A 25,295-nucleotide genomic window follows, 5' to 3' on the forward strand; every position below is an offset into this window, starting at 1 on the left:
GGTAGTAATATGATGATTTCCCATTCCTTTGCCATGAAGATGTAACCTTAGTCATTCCATTCCTCATTCCACTTGAAAAGCAATATAGAAGTCATATAGCAATGGGATTGTCTTATTCATAAGCGAGGAAATGAGAATGTAAAATAAATTTTTCCTTTCTCATCTTAATCCACTCAATCGAGAGAGTGTGATATTGAACCATAGCAGGCCGCAAAGAAAAAACTTAGAATATGGTGAAATAAGATTAATTTCCCAGAAGTTCTGAAACTGGCCTTTAGCCATCTTAGTAAGGTGAAAAGACATTGTCTCCACATCAGCATTTCCTAATTGTGGACAACTTTCCAGGCTATTAAGATTCAGATTGTGATTCTTTTTTGATGAGGGAAGCTAATGGATAGAAAAGTCAACTATGTCAAAGATATACCTCCCCCCAAAATGCAATGAAGGAAGATGAAAAATCTTATTGATTCCCTAGTTTCCATAGCCTCCTAGCAAAGCTACATAATCCACAGAAATTCCCCTAAGTAGAAGGAAAGTACTCCCACCTCCTAATTTAGATCCTATCTGAGAGGATACCAAAGCCATTATTAAAATGTAGACTGAATATACATAAGCATGACAATGTTTCCTACTTATTTTTAATGATCCAGACTTCTAACTACCTGGATTTTCTCTTTTGTATACATGGCCCATAACCACGATCCAATTGCTGCAGTACTGTTTATATTAAACTCCTGGAAAATGCAAGGTGGTGATAAAACAAAAATCTAGGGCAGAATTCTGGATAGATTCACTACATACTTCATTGACAAAAACCAGTAGGATAACCTCCTGCTATTAATTGAGCAACTAATACAGATATTGGCTTCAGCCATACCTTGCATGACAGAAAATTCATCTTCCGGGCAAGGTCTGCAATTCCAGTGACTTTAATAAGTGCATACTCAAATCTTTTGGAGTACTTAGGATATTTCTGAAATAGAAAATTGCATGTAAAACTCTCACTTTCCAAGTCCATGAAGTCATCTATCCCAAGTTTCAAATTGTGTTATATGACATTTGATAATTATTGTCTTATTTTCCCCTAGTATTCTCTAATATTTCTCATTGGTCTGAAAGAGTTTTTAATTATTATATGTTGAATACAGAATCAACCAGTGTTTTAGAATTTTCCCATAGTAATGCTAAGATGGGGCTTGCCATGAGCTCTCTTTGCCCTAACTTTCTGAATGCTTAAGAACATTGTCTAGACTCTGGAAGCTTGGGCATGTTTCATAGGAGACAAATTGCCTCAAATCAAATACAAAAAATCTGGACCCTATGGCCCAGAGACATATGATTCTAATATGTGGAACTGGCAACTTTAACCTAGGAAAGAAGTTAGGGATCATCCAATTCGTACCTAAGCAATAACTTCCTCTAAAATATTTCTGTGGAGCTGTCTCTTGAAGACCTCAGTCAATTTAGCAGTGGTAGCCTAAGTCATGAATAGTTCAAATTGGTAAGAAGTTTTTCTTTTTTGTGGAGTCAAGAACTAATGTTCCAATCTTTGCTCTGAAGCATGATTTAGGCAGAAATGTAAGCCAAGTTGATTGGTTTTTGTTAGGTTCTTACTAAGTGTTAATGAGATAATGAGATGATAGGTTCTTACTATGTGCTAAGTTGGTACTTAACAATTCTCTAGTTCCCGCCTTTACTGGGAGTTTAACCCCTTTGAACTTCTGGGGAGGAGCTTGCATGGTTAGGAGGAGCAAGTTCATTGGTTGAAGTATTTTTTCCCAGAAGCCCCTGAGTTATTCCATGCCCATTCTCTGGGAGGATAAAAGAAGCAACATTGAGCAAGTTAAGAAGAGTCTTGTCTGGGCCAGATCTGGGGCGGCTCTCTGGAGGAACAAAGAGTCTCTACACGAAGTCAGTTAGCCGCAGTTGAGACAGCATATCTCCTCCCAGAGAGTTTCTGGAGTTTCTGGAGACAACAGAACATTACATATTGGTGCCCAACGTGAGGCGAGGACTTTTGCCTATCCTGACAAGGACTTATTCTGAGCCCTTCAGAGGAGCTAGCCCAGACCTTTGCATTTAAGAACTTATTCTGAGCCCTTCAGAGGAGCTAGACCTGACCATCGCAGGTTTTCCACATGAATATGCACCGGAAGACACCAATTGTACTCATATATCTTTTTCTTATGTCTTCAGTTTTCCAAATGGCTTTAATCAAGCAAGATGTATCAGAGTTTGGAACTTTTTCACTGTGGTGCTAGCCATCCTCTGGTCAAAATTCAGTTTATTAACCAATATTTTTTCTTCAATGTGTCACCAAAAAATGACAATACTGTAGTAGAAGGCTTACTAGGAGGTAGTTCAAGGGAACTATGCCCTCTCTCAGTTTTGGATTACAAACATTTCCATCACCTAGAGCAGGAGTGGGCCATGTCTGGTCTGTGGTTATATCATTTGGTCTGGCCCTGACAAGACAACCAGAGGGAAAACTTGAAATTCACTAAATCTGGGGGTCTTTTTAATAGCAAGGAACAAGCAAGGAATTTCCATTATAGGATAGGCAGCACACATACAAGTACATGACAGGATAGACATGTATATGCTTCTCATTGGCTGCCTATGGCTCCATCTGCCGGTATTGCAGTGACTTCAAGGGCGGTCAATGCCAGGCAAGCTGGAAGTATAAATGTTGCAAAAGTGTTAACACCCTGTGGTAAAACTATGGCAATCCAGTAATGATGAGACTAGAAAGAATAGAATCATTTCAGGCTTGATCCAAATGATTTAATTATATGCCCCTGCCTCTTACAACAAGAAAGTCTGTGTACAGTCATTGTGGCTCAACAATGTGATGTCAACAGTAGTGTTTTGCATAAAATTTGTCAAAAGTAGAGGATTTAACAACCACCAATTTAACGAGTTACTGAGTGATCTTGACTCATGTTATGATCTTATCTATCACACAAAGTGAGGTGACTGAGTCATGGGAAAATGCTCATGAGATTATTTGAATTGTGGGATGAAGTCAAGCAGTTCATGGAGATAAAGGGAAAACCTATCAGGGAATTCAATGGTAGCCAAGTAGCTATGTGCTCTGATTATTCCTGGGGAATATTACCAAGAACCTCTGAGAGTTGAACATCAAGCTGCAGGGCTCCAACCAGCTTCTCAGCTCCCTCTTTTCTTTTTTTTTTTTCTTTTTTTTTTAATTTTAGGCTGGGGTTAAGTGACTTGCCCAGGGTCACACAGCTAGGAAGTGTTAAGTGTCTGAGACCAGATTTGAACTCAGGTCCTCCTGAATTCAAGGTTGGTGCTCTATCCACTGCGCCACCTAGCTGCCCCTCTCAGCTCCCTCTTTTCAAACGTGAAATCGTTTGAAATTAAGTTAAGGATGTGGAAAGTGTGGCAACCACATTAGCACCCTGGATACCTTAAAATCAGCCAGAGTCAGGATAAGCAAAAGTCTTTATTCTTGGTCTTTAGTGGTAGAAGTCAAGGGGATGGACGCAGGATCTCTGTGACCTCACCTCTTCCTCTCTCTCACAGAAGTGGCCCTCGCTAGTCTCACAACACCTCCTAGTCCCTCCCACAATTCTCTGTATACACCAAACGATTGGCCAGCACAGGATAGTGGGAAGGGCCATTTTCCAAGCATATTCTTATATTGTCCAATTAGTAATTAGTCTTTAAGTGCTTGGTTGTCCAACCTCAGTGCATTAACTCAAGAGTTTCAACCCTTTACAGGAAAGTACAACTGAAAGGAATAACAGTGCATTTCCACACTCTGGAAGGCCAAAATTCTTCTATGATACTTGTATAAGATGAATATGCAAAACTAATTTATTCATTTAATGAAAGATTCAAGGACATGAAAAGTAAACACATGGAATTGAACATCTTTGTTATACACTTCAATATGGAACCAACTAATATGTCTGATAACCTAAAATATGAAATCATTCACCTGCAACATAATGATAAGCTGAAAGCTAGATACAACAACCTTCCACTGCTTGAGTTCTGTAAACATTATATAAGCAATAATGAATTTCCCATTATGAGGAGATATGCATTGAAATATGTATTTGTGCTTAGACAAACTTACTGCTGAGAAGAGTTCTTTTCAAAACTTACCATCGCAAAAGTTGACTGCCTTCCAGATTGACTGATGCAAACCTGGAAAAGCAGTTTTGTGAGTAACAACATCAATATCAGCTAACAAGATAAGTAGTTCTAGCCATCGTATTAGGGGTGAGTTAATTAAATGTTTGATCAAATATATCATCAGGCTAATTTTTAAGTTGACAATTTTGTGTGGCTCATGAGTGATGTTATAAATATCCAAATGGACCTTGGCAGAGAAAGGTTCTTTATTGCTGACCCAGAAGAGGATTCTCCTAGAAGAGAAGATATTCTGTACTTCAGAATAGTTCTTCCCATATGTGGACTTGCACCATTTTTAGTCATTTCCCAGGACTATATATAGATCTCCCACATATGAACTAATTTTGAATGCCCAACAAAAGGAAGTAAGTCCAAGAGAAAGCCTCAGTGGAGATGCTTTCAGTACTAGTTAAGTAGCTATTGTCTATTATTGTCTATTGACATGGATGGGGTAGAATCTACTCATTATGTAATGCTAGTGACCTTCCTTTATATTTTCACAATGCTTTAAAATAGAGATGTCTCCTTTTCAAAGACAAGTGGCAGTATCGAATGTCCATTTCCCTCTCCTGTCCACTACCTCTATCAATCAGTGAGTGGTAAATCATGCCAACAAAAATCCAGTCTGACTCACATAAGGGCTAAGTAGGTGAGGCTGTGGACTTAGGTAAATGTGGAAAAGATTTGGAGAATGTGGAAAAAGAAGGTTAGTGAATCTTCAGATTCTTGGCACCTTTACCCCAATATTCTATTCCTAATCTCATTCCAGTCTTCCCTTATATTAACTTATTTTAGAATCTTTAAATGCTTATTCACCTTAGTAGCCTATATTCCTGCATTTCCTCCACTGGCATCAAGCTAGCATGGCCCCAGGCAAAGAGACAATAAAGAATTTGGACTTTAAAACCTGGCTATTCTTTTGGTAAATACCAAAATACTCTACTGAAAAGAAGGCTGCTTGAAGACCTCCAAGACATGGGAAAGAGAACACTACATTCTTCCTCCATTGGGGAACTTCTCTTCCTTTGAGGCTGCTGCTATTCACAGCTACCATCCACTGAAAATGCTGGTAATTTTTTTATGTACAAACTATACCTCTAAATCATTCTGCTTCATTCTGTGATCAGTTTGATACCTGGCTTACAGTTTGACTCCCCTCTACAACTGCTGCCCCAACTAAGGGACTTCTATGTCCTTATGGAGGTTTCCTCCAGTTCCTTAATCACTCACTTCCTCCACCTCCTTCCCTTTTATGAGGTGCTCCTCCATTGATATCAGTCTCACACTAAGATGATCATATCCTCAGTTTTGCCATCTCCCACCCCTGAGCCCTTTTATATTTCAGAATTCTTAAAACCAATTATACAACCATCATCCAAAGTCTTCTGTCCTGTCCTTCTGGGTTCTCTTACATAACCCTATTCTTCATCCTTAGCATGACCTCCAATCCTTTAACACCTCAGTTCTCTTCCAGGTTACCTTCTCTGGGGGCCTTCCCCATTACAGTGGAAGTTTTTGAAGGCAGGGCCTATCTTATTGTCTCTTTGTTACCCTAGGTAATTTAGTGAGCTAAAAGCACACTGCCTGGCACATAATAGATGCGTGATAAAAATGTATTGAATTAATGAATTTATCACACTTACCTTGTCCCCAAAAGCATTCATTTCTAGGTAGTAACTCTGATTCCCCACATTATACTGGTGATTGTGCTCCTTAATCAACTTCAAGTTCTGCTCCCATATTTTTCTCCTAAAAGGATCCTCTTCCTATGAGAAAATTGAGAACCAAAGAGGTAATGGTAATAGAGAGATGGCCATGAGTTCTCTGCCTTAGAGTTGCAAGTTTACTGTCATATTTCCATGACTTTCAAAGCATGGGTATTTACCACTGGGAACATAAATTGTCTCTTCAACAACAAGTTAAAATTTAGTCACTTTCCATTTCCTTCCCTTTCCTGCAATATACAATTCTGTGATGTGGAATTAGCTACCTTAAATGAGGAAGTACCTCAGGGGTTGATTTAATCCAATCCATACCTAAATAGTCTTCTCTAAAATCTTTTTTTACCTCTGGATGGTACTCGATCGATCCATTTAATACATTCAAGCCACTTTGCAATAACATCCATTGCTAGGTAATTTCTCCTTATTATGATCTCAGATCTATTCATTCCAAGCAGTTTTCTAAAGTTTACATTGTAGAAAAAAGTAACTAAGCTGAATAAACTTTATTGCCTTCCTATAAGTGCATGTACTAGAAGTCACCCATGGTAGTTATAACTGTAATTCTTTTGACTTTCAGTTTCCAAGTAACTTCAACTAAACAGCATTTGTTAGTGTTTCAATTTTCTCATCTTTGTTGTAGCCATCTCATGGCCAAATTTCCTTTTTGTCCAGGTGATTTCTCCTATTGGTTGCCAAAAAACTGAACTCAGTGCTGCAAAGAGAGGTCTCAGTAGGGTAGAGTTCAGAGGAACTATCCCCTCCCTTGGATCTTTGAGGTATGCACATTTCCATGTATTACATACAGATTCTCACAAAATAGATGAACACTTACCTTAGTATAATTCCTCCCATAGGTGGACTTAAACAGTTCCCATTCTGTGTCCAGCTTTGTGTTTCTTGTTGGAAGACAATATGAAAGTCCCAAGAAAAGGGAAACAAGACAAAAGAATAGTCTCATGGTGGCTATCTTTGGTGCTAACAGAATGTTCAGAGACTCTTCTGACTGCTGCAGCCTATTTCAAAAACATTCAACATTTGTTTTATACAAGTGTCTTACCTTACCTGGACAATATATCAAAAACTCTTTCCTTCTTCCCACTCCTCTCCAATATCTTTGGATAATTAAGTCAGTGATAAGGAGACTAATGTTTTATTCACTTGTAGGTCAAAGAAGTTGAGAGTAAATTTAGAGTGAACACTAGATATGATGGATATTGAGGATATGTTTGTAGTTGTTGCCTATAAATGTGTGGTCACTTTTCCTCTCTTTCCCCACTCTTTTTTCCTCTTTAGGCTTAGTATGTCTGCTATATTCGTAGACATTTACTCATAATTTTACAGACCTTTCTGCATACTATAGTCTCTTATTAGTAAACTTTTTTCATTGAGTAATATAACGGATGAAAACTAAAAGCTTAGAACCCTGTGAAATTCTTTCCCAAATACATGCCTGATTTTTTTCTGCTCTGCATTTTGACTCATGTCCCCATACATGAGCCTCACTGGAAAGAGAAGATCCCAAACTTTCCTTAACTCACCTGTAGAAGAAGATGCAGTCACAATGGAAAAGAGAGAATGGTTTTTCAGCAATGTTGAGAAGTCTGCTTTTCTCTCTGCACAAAACTGTGAGTTTAGCTCCTTGTGTTTTCCTGATCCAGTATTTATATGTGATTTTTCTTCCCTAACCTGCCTGAAGGCTGTGTATCCTATCTTAAGATCTCGCTTGCTCTTGGTTTAATACTTGAGGCATTAGGAAGAAGTTGGGGAGAAAAATCAAACTTGCTTATCTTTGCCAAGCCTCAAGACATTTTAGATAAAATTACTGATTTGATTATTGAGGGCAATTATGAAAATTTATAGGTAAATGGCCTAGGAAATCCAAAGAGAACCGGAGGTATAAACTCCTCTTGGAATCCAGGTCATGGAGGTAACTTTAAAAGTGCTTCTGTCCCAGAAGTTTGCATGCTTAGCTATGGACCCCCTAAGCAGTGACTGCCATGATTTCCCTCTTCTCCATTGATTCATTTCAGTGCATGACTGAGAATTATACCCCTTTCTTTTGTGACAGACCAAGTGTAGTGGCTTTTATCTTAGGGATATTAGAAGGCCAGGAATGGAAACAAAGATCTTCTGATTTCAGAAGGATCCCCATCCAGGGCAGGTAACCGTCATTTGGAGGTTCTTAGCCACTTTGAGTAATCCCTTTCATAAGAAAGATGCAATGGTATCCACATATGAAACTTGGTCTGTAGTAATTTCATTTCTTTCTTTGCTTTGCTATCACTGTTGTGAGAATGAGAAGCTGATGGAAATGCTAAGTATCTAAGTACATGAATGGTCTTTAAGGCCAGTTGGTCAGAGTTGAAAATGGCCCCTGTAGGGCTTGTGTGAGTTTCTTTTTAGGCAGTTGTCCACAGGGAACAGAATTACAGAATGGGGTTTCCCAACCATCCAGGTAGAGGGGCTTTGACATGTGGCATATATAATGCAGCGTCCCATTCAGTGAGGTGAAGGAAATTTGGTTCCTGCTAAACATTGCAAAATGAGGGTCCCCAGCAAGTTGAAGAGTATCCTCACCATGTGGGAGATAACCTGTGCTTCCTTCTATAAATGCCCATTACAGACTACCTCCTTTGAACAGTTTCCTGATATTGTTTGATTCCCTCTGCTTTCCCAGCAATAAAGGCACTTCTTTTGAGAAATGAGTCCAGGCTCCTGGTAATATTTATAGAACAAACACACTTGGCATCTCTTTGCAAGGGCTGTGAAATGCTCTTTTGCATTTGAAAACTCTTGTTGCACCAGTTATAATGGGAGAGGTTGAAAATATCAATCCAGTGTCAGTCAAGATATAGGAATATCCAGTTGTAATGATTATGGGATTGTATTAACTTTCTGTGAGTAAGGCAGTGATGCCTGCTGAAACAGCTCAATCATTATCACCCTAAGCCATGATCTCCCACCTCCCAGAAGTTGCTTGTATTATAAATTTGCAGCAACATAGGAGGGGAGAAGGATGCTTGCAGAGAGTTTTGCATCTAGTTTCTTCTTTTTTAAAAAAATTAATTTAATTTATTTATTTTTGACAGTACATATGCATGGGTAATTTTTTTTTTTTACAACATTAACCCTTGTATTTACTTTTCCAAATTTTCCCATCCCTTCCTCTACTCCCTCCCCTAGATGACAGGCAATCCCATACATGTTAAATATGTTACAGTATGTCCTAGATACAATATATGTGTGTAAAAATAAATTTCTTGTTGCACGATAAGAATTGGATTCCAAAGGTATAAGTAACCTGGGTAGAAAGACAATAGTGCAAACAGTTTACACTCAATTCCCAGTGTTCCTTCTCTGGGTGTAGCTGTTTCTGTCCATCATTGATCAACTGGAACTGAATTAGATCTTCTCTATGTTGAAGATACCCACTTCCCTTAGAATATATCTTCATACAATATCCTTGTTGAAGTGTATAGTGATCTCCTGGTTCTGCTCATTTTACACAGCATCAATGTAAGTCTCTGCAGGCCTCTCTGTATTCCTCCTGCTGGTCATTTCTTACAGAACAATAATATTCCATAACGTTCATATACCATAATTTACCCAACCATTCTCCAATTGATGGGCATCCATTCATTTTCCAGTTACTATCCACTACAAAAAGGCTGCCACAAACATTTTGGCACACACAGGTCCCTTTCCCTTCTTTAGTATTTCTTTAGTATATAAGCCCAGTAGTAGCACTGCTGGATCAAAGGGTATGCACAGTTTGATAACTTTTTGGGCAGAGTTCCAAATTGCTCTCCACAATGGCCGGATTCTTTCACAACTCCACCAACAATGCATTAGTGTCCCAGTTTTCCCACATCCCCTCAACATTCATCATTATTTGTTCCTGTCATCTTAGCCAATCTGACAGGTGTGTAGTGGTATCTCAGAGTTGTCTTAATTCGCATTTCTCTTGATTAGTAGTGATTTGGAACACTTTTCATATGAGTGGAAATAGTTGCAATTTTATCATCTGAAAATTGTCTGTTCATATCCTTTGACCATGCATCTAGTTTCTAAGAAACCTTACCTGAAAATGTCAGACTGCTTTTGGACAAAGTTCTGCCGGACAAGTTCACTTTCTGTATTCCAACCCTGCAAGAAAGTAGCAAGACTCTCAAAGTCCCCACTCCCCTCTGCCTACAGGAATTCATACCCTAGAGAAATGGTTCTGGTTACTTACAATGAGCCCTTTTCCTTTCACCTGGGATATTTTTACAGCTCCTCAGAAAGAGTTCTTGTGGACACAGTGGAGAGAGCAGTGGTCAGGGAGATCTGAGTTTTCATCTGGCCTCAGAAACACACTGTGTCTCTGATCTTGGGCAAGTCACTTAATGATTGCCTCAGTTTGTGAGAGAAGAGTATTTAGTTTACTGTGCACTCTAGATTGTGGAAACCAAAATTCAAGGTTTCCAGATAAGGTCATGGAGAAATCACAGGGACAAAATTCCTACAAAAACTTTTAAGAGATGAATGTTGGCAATCTTTCAGTAATAAAATTATGAAGACAGAACCAGTAACAATTCTGCTGAGGAAGGAGACCTATCTTTAAAAGTCCAATGTAGGAGCAGCTACATAATATAATGGATAGAGTGCTGGCCCTGTCCTTAGGAGGACCTGCTTTCAAATTCAGCCTCAGATTCTTAATATTTTCTAGCTGTGTGACCCTGGGCAAGTCACTTAACACCACTTGCCTCAGGGAAAAAAAAAACAAACCAAAAAAAAGTGTGAATGTGAAGGAACTCTACAGGCAATTTATATTTTTGAAAATTAATGCATAAAATATTGAAGAAAAGAGATAAATGAAGAGAAATACAAGTGAATACTGGTCTGTGAGATGTGTTTTGGGAACACTCAGAATATTAAGGACAATAAAAATGGTTGAATAAGGTGTGGTCTCACAGCTTCATGGGGATTCCCTTAATAATAATGGATAGAAAGCAGAATTACTAAGCTCTCTCTTTTTTTTTTTTTTTTTTTTTTTTTTTTTTTTTAATGAGAAGAAAAAGATGTATGAGTGGACAGAACAGAAGGCCTCAAGATTCTGGTCTATGCTTGAGAATCAGTCAAAAACTGGGTTCATTCTCAAATGACACAGAAGGGGCAGACTCTCAAGGTACAAGAGCTGGGCATACACTGGCATGGGATGAGAATGGAGAAGCCTTCCCATGCCTATGGATTGTTGTTAGCAACACGTAAGTAGCATGGGCCCTGAGAAGTGCTGTGGGCCATTGCTTTGGGTCTCCTATGTAGACTGTTGTGGTGGGGGAGATGCTCTGAATTGTGCACCCTGGGCTTTAGTTCATTAACATATCCATATCACCTCAACAACAACTTTGGGTGTCTGGAGCTCATGGGAGGCTCAGAAACCATCCACAATTCTCAGGCTCCAAAGCTTAGACTCAGTCTAACTGTCTTCTCTGGGTTTAGTTCATGTCTCAGGGGCTGTTTTTAGACAATTATGAGACAGTTAGTTAGTATATTTTATCATGTTCTTTTGATATATGGGGCAGCCTATCATGACTTCCAGGTTCCCCTTTGCAATCTTACTTCCTGCTTTTGTGTACTGCCCCCTTATAAATTAATTATTCTAACTAGAAGTGTGAGGAGAATGTTCAAAGGGACTGAAACAAAATACAATTTTTTTTTTTTATGGCTGGATGGCAGTTTATTAAAAAGAGATCTTGCACTTGGAGTTGTTCAACATTCATCATTCATGTGAAATCACAGACAATCAGCTTATTAAATCTTGTTAGAAGATGAGCCTTGAACTCAGGAAGACACATGTTACCTGTTTAACTCTGGGCAAGTGACTAAAACTCTCAGTAGCTCTAAATTTCTTTTTTTTTTTTTTTATTAATAGTTTTTATTTACCAGATATATGCATGGGTAATTTTACAACATTGACAAATGCCAAACCTTTTGGTCTACAAAATACAATTTTAATGTAGCTGTGATCTAACTGGAATCCTTTTTAATGCTGGGGCAGGAGTTTTGCCATTTCTTTCTTAACCTTATCATATATTGGATGCATTATCTTTCTTTTTTTCCTGGACTTGAGAATTCAGGAAAGTGTGAAGCACCTGGTGAGGAACTCCCTCTACTAATTGAGTGATATCTCAGTCACTTAGGTAGAGAGAGTAGTCTGAGGCAGGTGACTTGCCCTGTGGGCCTAGAAGTCCACACAAACACATTTGCCAGGAGGAAGCCTTGATTCAAAGTTGCCCAGAGGAAACTTCTGTCAGTTGCAACATGCTGCTTCCTATAGGACAATGGCTGTTAATCATGATATTTCCCAAGAGCACTAATTGTGGTAAAACTGATAGGAGGAAACATTCCAACTTAATTTTATGTAGGATGCTCATTATTTTAGTCAGTTTTTAGTGTGGATCCAGTTGGAGTGGTATTTCAAGAGAAATGTAAGATCTTTATAGCTCAAGAGTACATGCCTACCTCTCTAAATTGGACTTTTCTCATTTAGCTATTTAGTACAGAGGCAGAGATGACATTTGTTTATAAACCTAGTGGAAACTTACTGAAATGACATCAGAGTTGTAGCACTACTTTTCTTTTTAAACCAATTAAAGCTTTTCTTTTTAAACCAATTATCTGTCTGTCACCAAGCACATACTAGATGCTAAATAAATATCAAATGATCTGTGTGGACTCATGATTATTATAAGAAAGGATTAAAAATATTATGCAGACTTTACTATTACTTAATTTGCTATAGTGATGAGAGAAACAGATTCTTGTAATGTGGTAAATGTCATTTGTGTGAGAGAGACTGAGGTGCAAATCAGTGGCAAAAGAAATATTGTCTTCTTGGAGGAGACTAGGAAGCAGGGACCTGAAAGAAAGTGGCTGGTTGACATATAGAGGATAGCTGGTACTTGCATGTGGGTAATACCCAATTATGGAATACGAATCTTCCTTTCTTCAAACAAAGTTGTATTGGAGTACTGTTAATCAGTTCAGATCCCAGTAATGCTAATCTTCTGGCTTCCATTTAGTAACACTGAGAATGTTGTGGTCATCTCTTGGCTAAGATACTCTAATAAACAATGAAGCTCAGTATATCTATACTGCTTTCTCATTCAGAAAAATTTTCAGGATTTTCATATGCTGGATATCAAGCCTTCTAGCTGGAACTCAGGGAAAAAAGAAAACCCCCATTGCTGTTAAAATAATATGTTGTAGGGACAGCTGAGTCGTATAGTAGTTGATGCACTGGCTCTGGAGTGAAAAGGACCTGAGTTCAAATGTAGCCTTAGACACTTAATACTTCCTAGTTGTGTGACCCTGGGCTACTCACTTAACCCCAATCACCTCACCCCAAAAATAGAACAAAAAAATAAAAAATAAAATATTTGCTTTATTACACAGAATGCTAGCATAGCTCATATCTGGATCCACATTGGTAGCAAACCAAGAAGAAGCAGGTGTGAAAGTCTTTTGTTAGGCTGACAAAACTTGGTCTCAGATCTTGGAGTCTTATCTCACTGCTGCTGACTGCTAACAGAAGAGGATTTCTTCTTCTATGGGCCCAGAACACAGATCCAGGGAACGATCTCTCCATCCGCTTACAGAAGAGGATAGACGGAATCAGAAGCAATACCACAGTGGTTGTTCCCGGTCCTTGCAATACGCATGTAGCCATTTTCACCCCAGGCCTCACCAAAGCTGAAAGCAAAGAGAACTGAATTATTACCTGGGCAGCTATTAAGAGAATCCACCTTGCAAATGAAAGTGTATGTTTTGTACTTTGTCTTCATTTCTGAGAGTATAATGACAGTGAGCCTAAGGCATCCACAGAAAAAACAGGATTTGGATATCCTGAGCCACATGGCTATTGGAATATTGGCTCAATCCCCAAATGCAACTGAGGTAGGTGAAAGAGGAATTTGTTGTCAAGGCTCAGAAGGAATCAATGCCAGATTGTGAAACACAGCAAGTGGTAAAAAGCCGGCTCTGTTAAAGAGCTAAGACACTCTGCTTTTCATGGACCAAGTGGAGAAAACAAATCCCAGTGGATGTCCAGGTTCTTAAATCTAGGTAAACTCCACTGAATACAAGAGTCCTCAAAGCTCTTCCCTCCTTCACAAGGCAGTTCTACAGCTTTGTCATGTTCCTCCTTCCATACCTATTTTTAATAATCCAATATTTCCTGCCTCCAAATTGGCCTTGGCCATTTAACTTATCTAAAATACAATAGTTTTCTTCTGATTGAATAAACTTATTAATGGATTCTTCTTCTCCATATCCAACCAACACGACAGCATGGTTCAAATAATTCGGGTCACAACGTGGTTCAGTGAAGAGTCCTAGAGAAGGAAAGAAAAGAGCACTTTGGGTGAGTTTGGTGGCTTATTGGAAAGGGGACAGGGCTTGTGTTAGGAGGTCCTAAGTGCAAAGAGATCCTTCCTAGCTGTGAGATGTTGGTCAAGTCACTTGTTTCTGTTTGCCTAAGTTCCCTCTTTTTAATATGGGAATGATACTAGTATTCATCTTCCTGAGATTTTGGAAGAATGAAATGGAAGATAATTCTTATAGAGAGCACTTAGCATAGCCCCTGAGATCCATTCAACCTTGTATTATTTATTTAGCTCAATCTTCCACAGTTGAGCCTTTTCTTTTTGGACACCATATCTGACTGACACCAAGTCTGTCTGATGGCTCACCTCCTCGATAGAAACGGAAGGAGTATGTGGCATGCATCGCCACGGACAATGGCCCCACGGTTGCCACAGCTTCCATCAGGGCTTTTTCATCTCCAGGGGGGAGCTTTTTATAACCTCTCATTGTAAGATGTGGACATCTAGATGTGGAGTAGCACCACTCATTTTTCTGAAAGAGATAATCACATGGAGGAAGTCAGCAAAGGTTGGGGATGAACAGATGAACATCATTTCCAGGAATCTGAGGAAAGCTCAAGTATCTAATGACATTTTTACAGAGAGATGGACCCAGCTGGGCTTTCTTTCTTTCTTTTTTTTTTTTTTAATTTTTATTTTATTTTATAATTATAACATTTTTTTGACAGTACATATGCATGGGTAATTTTTTACAACATTATCCCTTACACTTACTTCTATTCAGATTTTTTCCCTTCCTTCCCCAACCCCCTCCCCCAGATGGCAAGCAGTCTTATATATGTTAAATATATTACAGTATATGGGCTTGCTTTCTTAACCAGCAGGTTTGTGTCTCGATAGGGGGCCCTGGAAGATGTGGCATCCAACCCTTGGTGTGCAAAGGGTAAAAGCGTAAAGGTTGCCATTCTTTCAGAGTGGTGAGGACTTCCACCACATGCTGAGCCCTCCCATAATACAGAGGAGGAGAAGAGATCTCAAACCCCACTTTTATTCACACTAGAAGCTTGCCAAGTCAGCAGACAGCATGGAAGCCTAAGGGTTTCTGGCTGTTGTACCCTTGGGGAAAAGGCATTTTAAGGCAATCCATATATTAGAGGGACTTCCAAATGCCTGGTTTGTTCACTGCAAACTTGCATGCATTTTATGAAAAAGAAAGGCATAGTCACTGTCTTAGTCAAATTTTCTGCTGGTTTCTCTGATGGTTGTTGCCATTGTTGCCGTTAGGTGCTACATGAACATGCTTAAATTATAGAAAATGTCCCTTCCTTCAGTGCAGCTCCCTTGCTCATTGGGACATCAGCTCTCCGAGGTCATGGTCCTCTTGGACATGGAAGGACAAACAAGCTCATCCCTTCCACAAACCTTTTCTTGGTTTCAGGAGCAAGTGGTTTCCCTTGGCCTTATGCCCAAGGAGCCAGCTGGATTTGCCTTTACCCAGCCTTGACCAGAGGGGCCAGCCCCGTGTCCAGGACAGAAGGTTTCCTCATGTACCTGGTTCTGGTATGGGTAGCAGAACTCAGTGGTAAGGCCTCCCTGTTCTATGAGGTAATCGTAGGCCGCGGTGACGAATCCCCCAACACAGCTACTTCCTGCTGTACAGTCTACTAGCTGCTGTTTGCTCAGTTGCACATTTTTGCCTGTTGTGCGGAAGAGCTGGCCTTCCAGAGCTCCAGCTGCTGAGAAGGCCCAGCAGGAGCCACAGGTACCCTGAAAGAAGAGATAGCATTCACTGAGCCTTGTGCTTAAGCTCCTGAGGGGCTCAGTGAGTGCAAGCCTCTGACCATGACAGGAGAGGTCTCCATTGGTTGCTAGACAAAAGAATCAGGGAGAAGCACTTAACATTCTGGTAAGAGTTCTGGTTTTCTGTCCCCTGAGAAGGACTTTGGGACTTCTGCTCCATGGCTCATCACTTAGTGGGAAGGAGACATGGCCAGGATCGGGGCCCGTGCCAAGTCCCTTGAAGTCTCCCTATTTTCTGGCCCAGTTTCTTGCAGGTTTAAAGGTGGCAGCTCTGAATGGAAATATGCTCAATAAAGCAGAGTTCAAGAAGAAACCCTGGAAGGGGGGAAATACCTGTTGTACCACGGGTGTTAAAAAGCCACGCTTCCTCCAGTCTACTGATCTGGGAATGTCACCTAAAGGTGAGTTACAGTGGGTTTTGCCATTTTTTCCTGTCCTCGGTGTCATGGGCCGGCTCATCATGAGGTTGAATTCCTCATCAGTCTGAAAGAATGAAACAATTGCACAGAATGGGTGTCCTTTTTTCAGAGAAAGATAATTGGGGGGATGACCCATCTCCCCTGAACCCCCTGGCCAATACTGGCTGCATCTTCCCTCATTCTTCCCAACTCATTGGCTGGGGCACAGGAGTTGGAATACTTTTGACGCCCCAGTTTTTTTCTCTATTTTTCTTCCCATGTTATGGGCCAGCACTCTGAAACAAGGATTCTTAGAAGATGTTAAGGCAGTGGAATTGATGAGTCAATGGTTGTCTAGTTTAGCATGGTGATTAATAGTTCTCCAAGTTCAGCATGATTGATTTAATCTTATAACAAATAATGGTTTCTTAGTGATATAATAATTGGTTTATACTCAGTGCAGAGAATATAAGCTGAGCCAAACTTAGCCAAAGGAGGCAGAGACAGATTCGTTCCATTATTCAAGTTTGTATTGGCTGGAGGCTGAAGCACAAAAACTTGGGAGTCAGACTCACTTCATCTCACATCACCTTAGTAGCCTATATTCCTGCATTTCCTCCACTGGGACCAAGCTAGCATGGCCCCAGGCAAAGAGACAATAAAGATTTTGGACTTTAAAACCTGGCTATTCTTTTGGTAAATACCAAAATACTCTACTGAAAAGAAGGCTGCTTGAAGACCTCCAAGACATGGGAAAGAGAACACTACATTCTTCCTCCATTGGGGAACTTCTCTTCCTTTGAGGCTGCTGCTATTCACAGCTACCATCCACTGAAAATGCTGGTAATTTTTTTATGTACAAACTATACCTCTAAATCATTCTGCTTCATTCTGTGATCAGTTTGATACCTGGCTTACAGTTTGACTCCCCTCTACAACTGCTGCCCCAACTAAGGGACTTCTATGTCCTTATGGAGGTTTCCTCCAGTTCCTTAATCACTCACTTCCTCCACCTCCTCCCCTTTTATGAGGTGCTCCTCCATTGATATCAGTCTCACACTAAGATGATCATATCCTCAGTTTTGCCATCTCCCACCCCTGAGCCCTTTTATGTTTCAGAATTCTTAAAACCAATTATACAACCATCATCCAAAGTCTTCTGTCCTGTCCTTCTGGGTTCTCTTACATAACCCTATTCTTCATCCTTAGCATGACCTCCAATCCTTTAACACCTCAGTTCTCTTCCAGGTTACCTTCTCTGGGGGCCTTCCCCATTACAGTGGAAGTTTTTGAAGGCAGGGCCTATCTTATTGTCTCTTTGTTACCCTAGGTAATTTAGTGAGCTAAAAGCACACTGCCTGGCACATAATAGATGCGTGATAAAAATGTATTGAATTAATGAATTTATCACACTTACCTTGTCCCCAAAAGCATTCATTTCTAGGTAGTAACTCTGATTCCCCACATTATACTGGTGATTGTGCTCCTTAATCAACTTCAAGTTCTGCTCCCATATTTTTCTCCTAAAAGGATCCTCTTCCTATGAGAAAATTGAGAACCAAAGAGGTAATGGTAATAGAGAGATGGCCATGAGTTCTCTGCCTTAGAGTTGCAAGTTTACTGTCATATTTCCATGACTTTCAAAGCATGGGTATTTACCACTGGGAACATAAATTGTCTCTTCAACAACAAGTTAAAATTTAGTCACTTTCCATTTCCTTCCCTTTCCTGCAATATACAATTCTGTGATGTGGAATTAGCTACCTTAAATGAGGAAGTACCTCAGGGGTTGATTTAATCCAATCCATACCTAAATAGTCTTCTCTAAAATCTTTTTTTACCTCTGGATGGTACTCGATCGATCCATTTAATACATTCAAGCCACTTTGCAATAACATCCATTGCTAGGTAATTTCTCCTTATTATGATCTCAGATCTATTCATTCCAAGCAGTTTTCTAAAGTTTACATTGTAGAAAAAAGTAACTAAGCTGAATAAACTTTATTGCCTTCCTATAAGTGCATGTACTAGAAGTCACCCATGGTAGTTATAACTGTAATTCTTTTGACTTTCAGTTTCCAAGTAACTTCAACTAAACAGCATTTGTTAGTGTTTCAATTTTCTCATCTTTGTTGTAGCCATCTCATGGCCAAATTTCCTTTTTGTCCAGGTGATTTCTCCTATTGGTTGCCAAAAAACTGAACTCAGTGCTGCAAAGAGAGGTCTCAGTAGGGTAGAGTTCAGAGGAACTATCCCCTCCCTTGGATCTTTGAGGTATGCACATTTCCATGTATTACATACAGATTCTCACAAAATAGATGAACACTTACCTTAGTATAATTCCTCCCATAGGTGGACTTAAACAGTTCCCATTCTGTGTCCAGCTTTGTGTTTCTTGTTGGAAGACAATATGAAAGTCCCAAGAAAAGGGAAACAAGACAAAAGAATAGTCTCATGGTGGCTATCTTTGGTGCTAACAGAATGTTCAGAGACTCTTCTGACTGCTGCAGCCTATTTCAAAAACATTCAACATTTGTTTTATACAAGTGTCTTACCTTACCTGGACAATATATCAAAAACTCTTTCCTTCTTCCCACTCCTCTCCAATATCTTTGGATAATTAAGTCAGTGATAAGGAGACTAATGTTTTATTCACTTGTAGGTCAAAGAAGTTGAGAGTAAATTTAGAGTGAACACTAGATATGATGGATATTGAGGATATGTTTGTAGTTGTTGCCTATAAATGTGTGGTCACTTTTCCTCTCTTTCCCCACTCTTTTTTCCTCTTTAGGCTTAGTATGTCTGCTATATTCGTAGACATTTACTCATAATTTTACAGACCTTTCTGCATACTATAGTCTCTTATTAGTAAACTTTTTTCATTGAGTAATATAACGGATGAAAACTAAAAGCTTAGAACCCTGTGAAATTCTTTCCCAAATACATGCCTGATTTTTTTCTGCTCTGCATTTTGACTCATGTCCCCATACATGAGCCTCACTGGAAAGAGAAGATCCCAAACTTTCCTTAACTCACCTGTAGAAGAAGATGCAGTCACAATGGAAAAGAGAGAATGGTTTTTCAGCAATGTTGAGAAGTCTGCTTTTCTCTCTGCACAAAACTGTGAGTTTAGCTCCTTGTGTTTTCCTGATCCAGTATTTATATGTGATTTTTCTTCCCTAACCTGCCTGAAGGCTGTGTATCCTATCTTAAGATCTCGCTTGCTCTTGGTTTAATACTTGAGGCATTAGGAAGAAGTTGGGGAGAAAAATCAAACTTGCTTATCTTTGCCAAGCCTCAAGACATTTTAGATAAAATTACTGATTTGATTATTGAGGGCAATTATGAAAATTTATAGGTAAATGGCCTAGGAAATCCAAAGAGAACCGGAGGTATAAACTCCTCTTGGAATCCAGGTCATGGAGGTAACTTTAAAAGTGCTTCTGTCCCAGAAGTTTGCATGCTTAGCTATGGACCCCCTAAGCAGTGACTGCCATGATTTCCCTCTTCTCCATTGATTCATTTCAGTGCATGACTGAGAATTATACCCCTTTCTTTTGTGACAGACCAAGTGTAGTGGCTTTTATCTTAGGGATATTAGAAGGCCAGGAATGGAAACAAAGATCTTCTGATTTCAGAAGGATCCCCATCCAGGGCAGGTAACCGTCATTTGGAGGTTCTTAGCCACTTTGAGTAATCCCTTTCATAAGAAAGATGCAATGGTATCCACATATGAAACTTGGTCTGTAGTAATTTCATTTCTTTCTTTGCTTTGCTATCACTGTTGTGAGAATGAGAAGCTGATGGAAATGCTAAGTATCTAAGTACATGAATGGTCTTTAAGGCCAGTTGGTCAGAGTTGAAAATGGCCCCTGTAGGGCTTGTGTGAGTTTCTTTTTAGGCAGTTGTCCACAGGGAACAGAATTACAGAATGGGGTTTCCCAACCATCCAGGTAGAGGGGCTTTGACATGTGGCATATATAATGCAGCGTCCCATTCAGTGAGGTGAAGGAAATTTGGTTCCTGCTAAACATTGCAAAATGAGGGTCCCCAGCAAGTTGAAGAGTATCCTCACCATGTGGGAGATAACCTGTGCTTCCTTCTATAAATGCCCATTACAGACTACCTCCTTTGAACAGTTTCCTGATATTGTTTGATTCCCTCTGCTTTCCCAGCAATAAAGGCACTTCTTTTGAGAAATGAGTCCAGGCTCCTGGTAATATTTATAGAACAAACACACTTGGCATCTCTTTGCAAGGGCTGTGAAATGCTCTTTTGCATTTGAAAACTCTTGTTGCACCAGTTATAATGGGAGAGGTTGAAAATATCAATCCAGTGTCAGTCAAGATATAGGAATATCCAGTTGTAATGATTATGGGATTGTATTAACTTTCTGTGAGTAAGGCAGTGATGCCTGCTGAAACAGCTCAATCATTATCACCCTAAGCCATGATCTCCCACCTCCCAGAAGTTGCTTGTATTATAAATTTGCAGCAACATAGGAGGGGAGAAGGATGCTTGCAGAGAGTTTTGCATCTAGTTTCTTCTTTTTAAAAAAAATTAATTTAATTTATTTATTTTTGACAGTACATATGCATGGGTAATTTTTTTTTTTTTTTACAACATTAACCCTTGTATTTACTTTTCCAAATTTTCCCGTCCCTTCCTCTACTCCCTCCCCTAGATGACAGGCAATCCCATACATGTTAAATATGTTACAGTATGTCCTAGATACAATATATGTGTGTAAAAATAAATTTCTTGTTGCACGATAAGAATTGGATTCCAAAGGTATAAGTAACCTGGGTAGAAAGACAATAGTGCAAACAGTTTACACTCAATTCCCAGTGTTCCTTCTCTGGGTGTAGCTGTTTCTGTCCATCATTGATCAACTGGAACTGAATTAGATCTTCTCTATGTTGAAGATACCCACTTCCCTTAGAATATATCTTCATACAATATCCTTGTTGAAGTGTATAGTGATCTCCTGGTTCTGCTCATTTTACACAGCATCAATGTAAGTCTCTGCAGGCCTCTCTGTATTCCTCCTGCTGGTCATTTCTTACAGAACAATAATATTCCATAACGTTCATATACCATAATTTACCCAACCATTCTCCAATTGATGGGCATCCATTCATTTTCCAGTTACTATCCACTACAAAAAGGGCTGCCACAAACATTTTGGCACACACAGGTCCCTTTCCCTTCTTTAGTATTTCTTTAGTATATAAGCCCAGTAGTAGCACTGCTGGATCAAAGGGTATGCACAGTTTGATAACTTTTTGGGCAGAGTTCCAAATTGCTCTCCACAATGGCCGGATTCTTTCACAACTCCACCAACAATGCATTAGTGTCCCAGTTTTCCCACATCCCCTCAACATTCATCATTATTTGTTCCTGTCATCTTAGCCAATCTGACAGGTGTGTAGTGGTATCTCAGAGTTGTCTTAATTCGCATTTCTCTTGATTAGTAGTGATTTGGAACACTTTTCATATGAGTGGAAATAGTTGCAATTTTATCATCTGAAAATTGTCTGTTCATATCCTTTGACCATGCATCTAGTTTCTAAGAAACCTTACCTGAAAATGTCAGACTGCTTTTGGACAAAGTTCTGCCGGACAAGTTCACTTTCTGTATTCCAACCCTGCAAGAAAGTAGCAAGACTCTCAAAGTCCCCACTCCCCTCTGCCTACAGGAATTCATACCCTAGAGAAATGGTTCTGGTTACTTACAATGAGCCCTTTTCCTTTCACCTGGGATATTTTTACAGCTCCTCAGAAAGAGTTCTTGTGGACACAGTGGAGAGAGCAGTGGTCAGGGAGATCTGAGTTTTCATCTGGCCTCAGAAACACACTGTGTCTCTGATCTTGGGCAAGTCACTTAATGATTGCCTCAGTTTGTGAGAGAAGAGTATTTAGTTTACTGTGCACTCTAGATTGTGGAAACCAAAATTCAAGGTTTCCAGATAAGGTCATGGAGAAATCACAGGGACAAAATTCCTACAAAAACTTTTAAGAGATGAATGTTGGCAATCTTTCAGTAATAAAATTATGAAGACAGAACCAGTAACAATTCTGCTGAGGAAGGAGACCTATCTTTAAAAGTCCAATGTAGGAGCAGCTACATAATATAATGGATAGAGTGCTGGCCCTGTCCTTAGGAGGACCTGCTTTCAAATTCAGCCTCAGATTCTTAATATTTTCTAGCTGTGTGACCCTGGGCAAGTCACTTAACACCACTTGCCTCAGGGAAAAAAAAAACAAACCAAAAAAAAGTGTGAATGTGAAGGAACTCTACAGGCAATTTATATTTTTGAAAATTAATGCATAAAATATTGAAGAAAAGAGATAAATGAAGAGAAATACAAGTGAATACTGGTCTGTGAGATGTGTTTTGGGAACACTCAGAATATTAAGGACAATAAAAATGGTTGAATAAGGTGTGGTCTCACAGCTTCATGGGGATTCCCTTAATAATAATGGATAGAAAGCAGAATTACTAAGCTCTCTCTTTTTTTTTTTTTTTTTTTAATGAGAAGAAAAAGATGTATGAGTGGACAGAACAGAAGGCCTCAAGATTCTGGTCTATGCTTGAGAATCAGTCAAAAACTGGGTTCATTCTCAAATGACACAGAAGGGGCAGACTCTCAAGGTACAAGAGCTGGGCATACACTGGCATGGGATGAGAATGGAGAAGCCTTCCCATGCCTATGGATTGTTGTTAGCAACACGTAAGTAGCATGGGCCCTGAGAAGTGCTGTGGGCCATTGCTTTGGGTCTCCTATGTAGACTGTTGTGGTGGGGGAGATGCTCTGAATTGTGCACCCTGGGCTTTAGTTCATTAACATATCCATATCACCTCAACAACAACTTTGGGTGTCTGGAGCTCATGGGAGGCTCAGAAACCATCCACAATTCTCAGGCTCCAAAGCTTAGACTCAGTCTAACTGTCTTCTCTGGGTTTAGTTCATGTCTCAGGGGCTGTTTTTAGACAATTATGAGACAGTTAGTTAGTATATTTTATCATGTTCTTTTGATATATGGGGCAGCCTATCATGACTTCCAGGTTCCCCTTTGCAATCTTACTTCCTGCTTTTGTGTACTGCCCCCTTATAAATTAATTATTCTAACTAGAAGTGTGAGGAGAATGTTCAAAGGGACTGAAACAAAATACAATTTTTTTTTTTTAATGGCTGGATGGCAGTTTATTAAAAAGAGATCTTGCACTTGGAGTTGTTCAACATTCATCATTCATGTGAAATCACAGACAATCAGCTTATTAAATCTTGTTAGAAGATGAGCCTTGAACTCAGGAAGACACATGTTACCTGTTTAACTCTGGGCAAGTGACTAAAACTCTCAGTAGCTCTAAATTTCTTTTTTTTTTTTTTTATTAATAGTTTTTATTTACCAGATATATGCATGGGTAATTTTACAACATTGACAAATGCCAAACCTTTTGGTCTACAAAATACAATTTTAATGTAGCTGTGATCTAACTGGAATCCTTTTTAATGCTGGGGCAGGAGTTTTGCCATTTCTTTCTTAACCTTATCATATATTGGATGCATTATCTTTCTTTTTTTCCTGGACTTGAGAATTCAGGAAAGTGTGAAGCACCTGGTGAGGAACTCCCTCTACTAATTGAGTGATATCTCAGTCACTTAGGTAGAGAGAGTAGTCTGAGGCAGGTGACTTGCCCTGTGGGCCTAGAAGTCCACACAAACACATTTGCCAGGAGGAAGCCTTGATTCAAAGTTGCCCAGAGGAAACTTCTGTCAGTTGCAACATGCTGCTTCCTATAGGACAATGGCTGTTAATCATGATATTTCCCAAGAGCACTAATTGTGGTAAAACTGATAGGAGGAAACATTCCAACTTAATTTTATGTAGGATGCTCATTATTTTAGTCAGTTTTTAGTGTGGATCCAGTTGGAGTGGTATTTCAAGAGAAATGTAAGATCTTTATAGCTCAAGAGTACATGCCTACCTCTCTAAATTGGACTTTTCTCATTTAGCTATTTAGTACAGAGGCAGAGATGACATTTGTTTATAAACCTAGTGGAAACTTACTGAAATGACATCAGAGTTGTAGCACTACTTTTCTTTTTAAACCAATTAAAGCTTTTCTTTTTAAACCAATTATCTGTCTGTCACCAAGCACATACTAGATGCTAAATAAATATCAAATGATCTGTGTGGACTCATGATTATTATAAGAAAGGATTAAAAATATTATGCAGACTTTACTATTACTTAATTTGCTATAGTGATGAGAGAAACAGATTCTTGTAATGTGGTAAATGTCATTTGTGTGAGAGAGACTGAGGTGCAAATCAGTGGCAAAAGAAATATTGTCTTCTTGGAGGAGACTAGGAAGCAGGGACCTGAAAGAAAGTGGCTGGTTGACATATAGAGGATAGCTGGTACTTGCATGTGGGTAATACCCAATTATGGAATACGAATCTTCCTTTCTTCAAACAAAGTTGTATTGGAGTACTGTTAATCAGTTCAGATCCCAGTAATGCTAATCTTCTGGCTTCCATTTAGTAACACTGAGAATGTTGTGGTCATCTCTTGGCTAAGATACTCTAATAAACAATGAAGCTCAGTATATCTATACTGCTTTCTCATTCAGAAAAATTTTCAGGATTTTCATATGCTGGATATCAAGCCTTCTAGCTGGAACTCAGGGAAAAAAGAAAACCCCCATTGCTGTTAAAATAATATGTTGTAGGGACAGCTGAGTCGTATAGTAGTTGATGCACTGGCTCTGGAGTGAAAAGGACCTGAGTTCAAATGTAGCCTTAGACACTTAATACTTCCTAGTTGTGTGACCC

The 25,295-nt window shown here is 39.3% G+C and overlaps 2 protein-coding genes and 1 long non-coding RNA gene across 3 annotated transcripts; 1 reads left to right on the forward strand and 2 right to left on the reverse strand.

Moving 5' to 3' along the window:
- Positions 1-2,453: 2,453 nt before the first annotated feature.
- Positions 2,454-10,278, reverse strand: LOC141557471 (cathepsin 8-like). The gene is made up of 6 exons (XM_074293197.1): positions 10,123-10,278; positions 9,970-10,034; positions 6,721-6,901; positions 5,808-5,930; positions 4,135-4,176; positions 2,454-2,674 (listed from the first exon to the last, which is right to left on the reverse strand). The coding sequence occupies exons 3-6, from the start codon at positions 6,844-6,846 to the stop codon at positions 2,660-2,662; spliced, it is 306 nt and encodes a 101-aa protein (XP_074149298.1). The 5' UTR covers positions 6,847-6,901; positions 9,970-10,034; positions 10,123-10,278; the 3' UTR covers positions 2,454-2,659.
- Positions 3,710-23,791, forward strand: LOC141557473 (uncharacterized). Its single transcript, XR_012486800.1, has 6 exons — positions 3,710-5,233; positions 10,943-11,134; positions 13,326-14,292; positions 16,299-16,455; positions 22,995-23,186; positions 23,660-23,791. It is a non-coding gene; the product is annotated as an uncharacterized LOC141557473 (long non-coding RNA).
- Positions 13,489-22,345, reverse strand: LOC141557467 (cathepsin L2-like). The gene is made up of 9 exons (XM_074293192.1): positions 22,189-22,345; positions 22,036-22,100; positions 18,783-18,963; positions 17,870-17,992; positions 16,388-16,537; positions 15,806-16,021; positions 14,621-14,786; positions 14,083-14,263; positions 13,489-13,622 (listed from the first exon to the last, which is right to left on the reverse strand). Exons 3-9 carry the CDS (start codon positions 18,906-18,908, stop codon positions 13,523-13,525), a joined length of 1,062 nt encoding a protein of 353 aa, XP_074149293.1. The 5' UTR covers positions 18,909-18,963; positions 22,036-22,100; positions 22,189-22,345; the 3' UTR covers positions 13,489-13,522.
- Positions 23,792-25,295: the final 1,504 nt, after the last annotated feature.

Source organism: Sminthopsis crassicaudata, chromosome 2 (assembly GCF_048593235.1).
Source record: "Sminthopsis crassicaudata isolate SCR6 chromosome 2, ASM4859323v1, whole genome shotgun sequence".
In the NCBI taxonomy this organism is placed as follows: Eukaryota; Metazoa; Chordata; class Mammalia; order Dasyuromorphia; family Dasyuridae; genus Sminthopsis; species Sminthopsis crassicaudata.

Coding starts and splice junctions, on each gene's coding strand:
- LOC141557471 (XM_074293197.1), bottom strand. CDS start 6,846: ATGAGACTATTCTTTTGTCTTGTTTCCCTTTTCTTGGGACTTTCATAT. Junction 5,931..6,720: donor ATGGGAGGAATTATACTAAG/GTAAGTGTTCAT, acceptor ATTTTCTCATAG/GAAGAGGATCCTTTTAGGAG. Junction 4,177..5,807: donor TGAATGCTTTTGGGGACAAG/GTAAGTGTGATA, acceptor CTGCTTTTCCAG/GTTTGCATCAGTCAATCTGG.
- LOC141557467 (XM_074293192.1), bottom strand. CDS start 18,908: ATGAGACTATTCTTTTGTCTTGTTTCCCTTTTCTTGGGACTTTCATAT. Junction 16,538..17,869: donor TGAATGCTTTTGGGGACAAG/GTAAGTGTGATA, acceptor TCATTCTTTCAG/ACTGATGAGGAATTCAACCT. Junction 13,623..14,082: donor TATTGGATTATTAAAAATAG/GTATGGAAGGAG, acceptor CTTTGCTTTCAG/CTTTGGTGAGGCCTGGGGTG.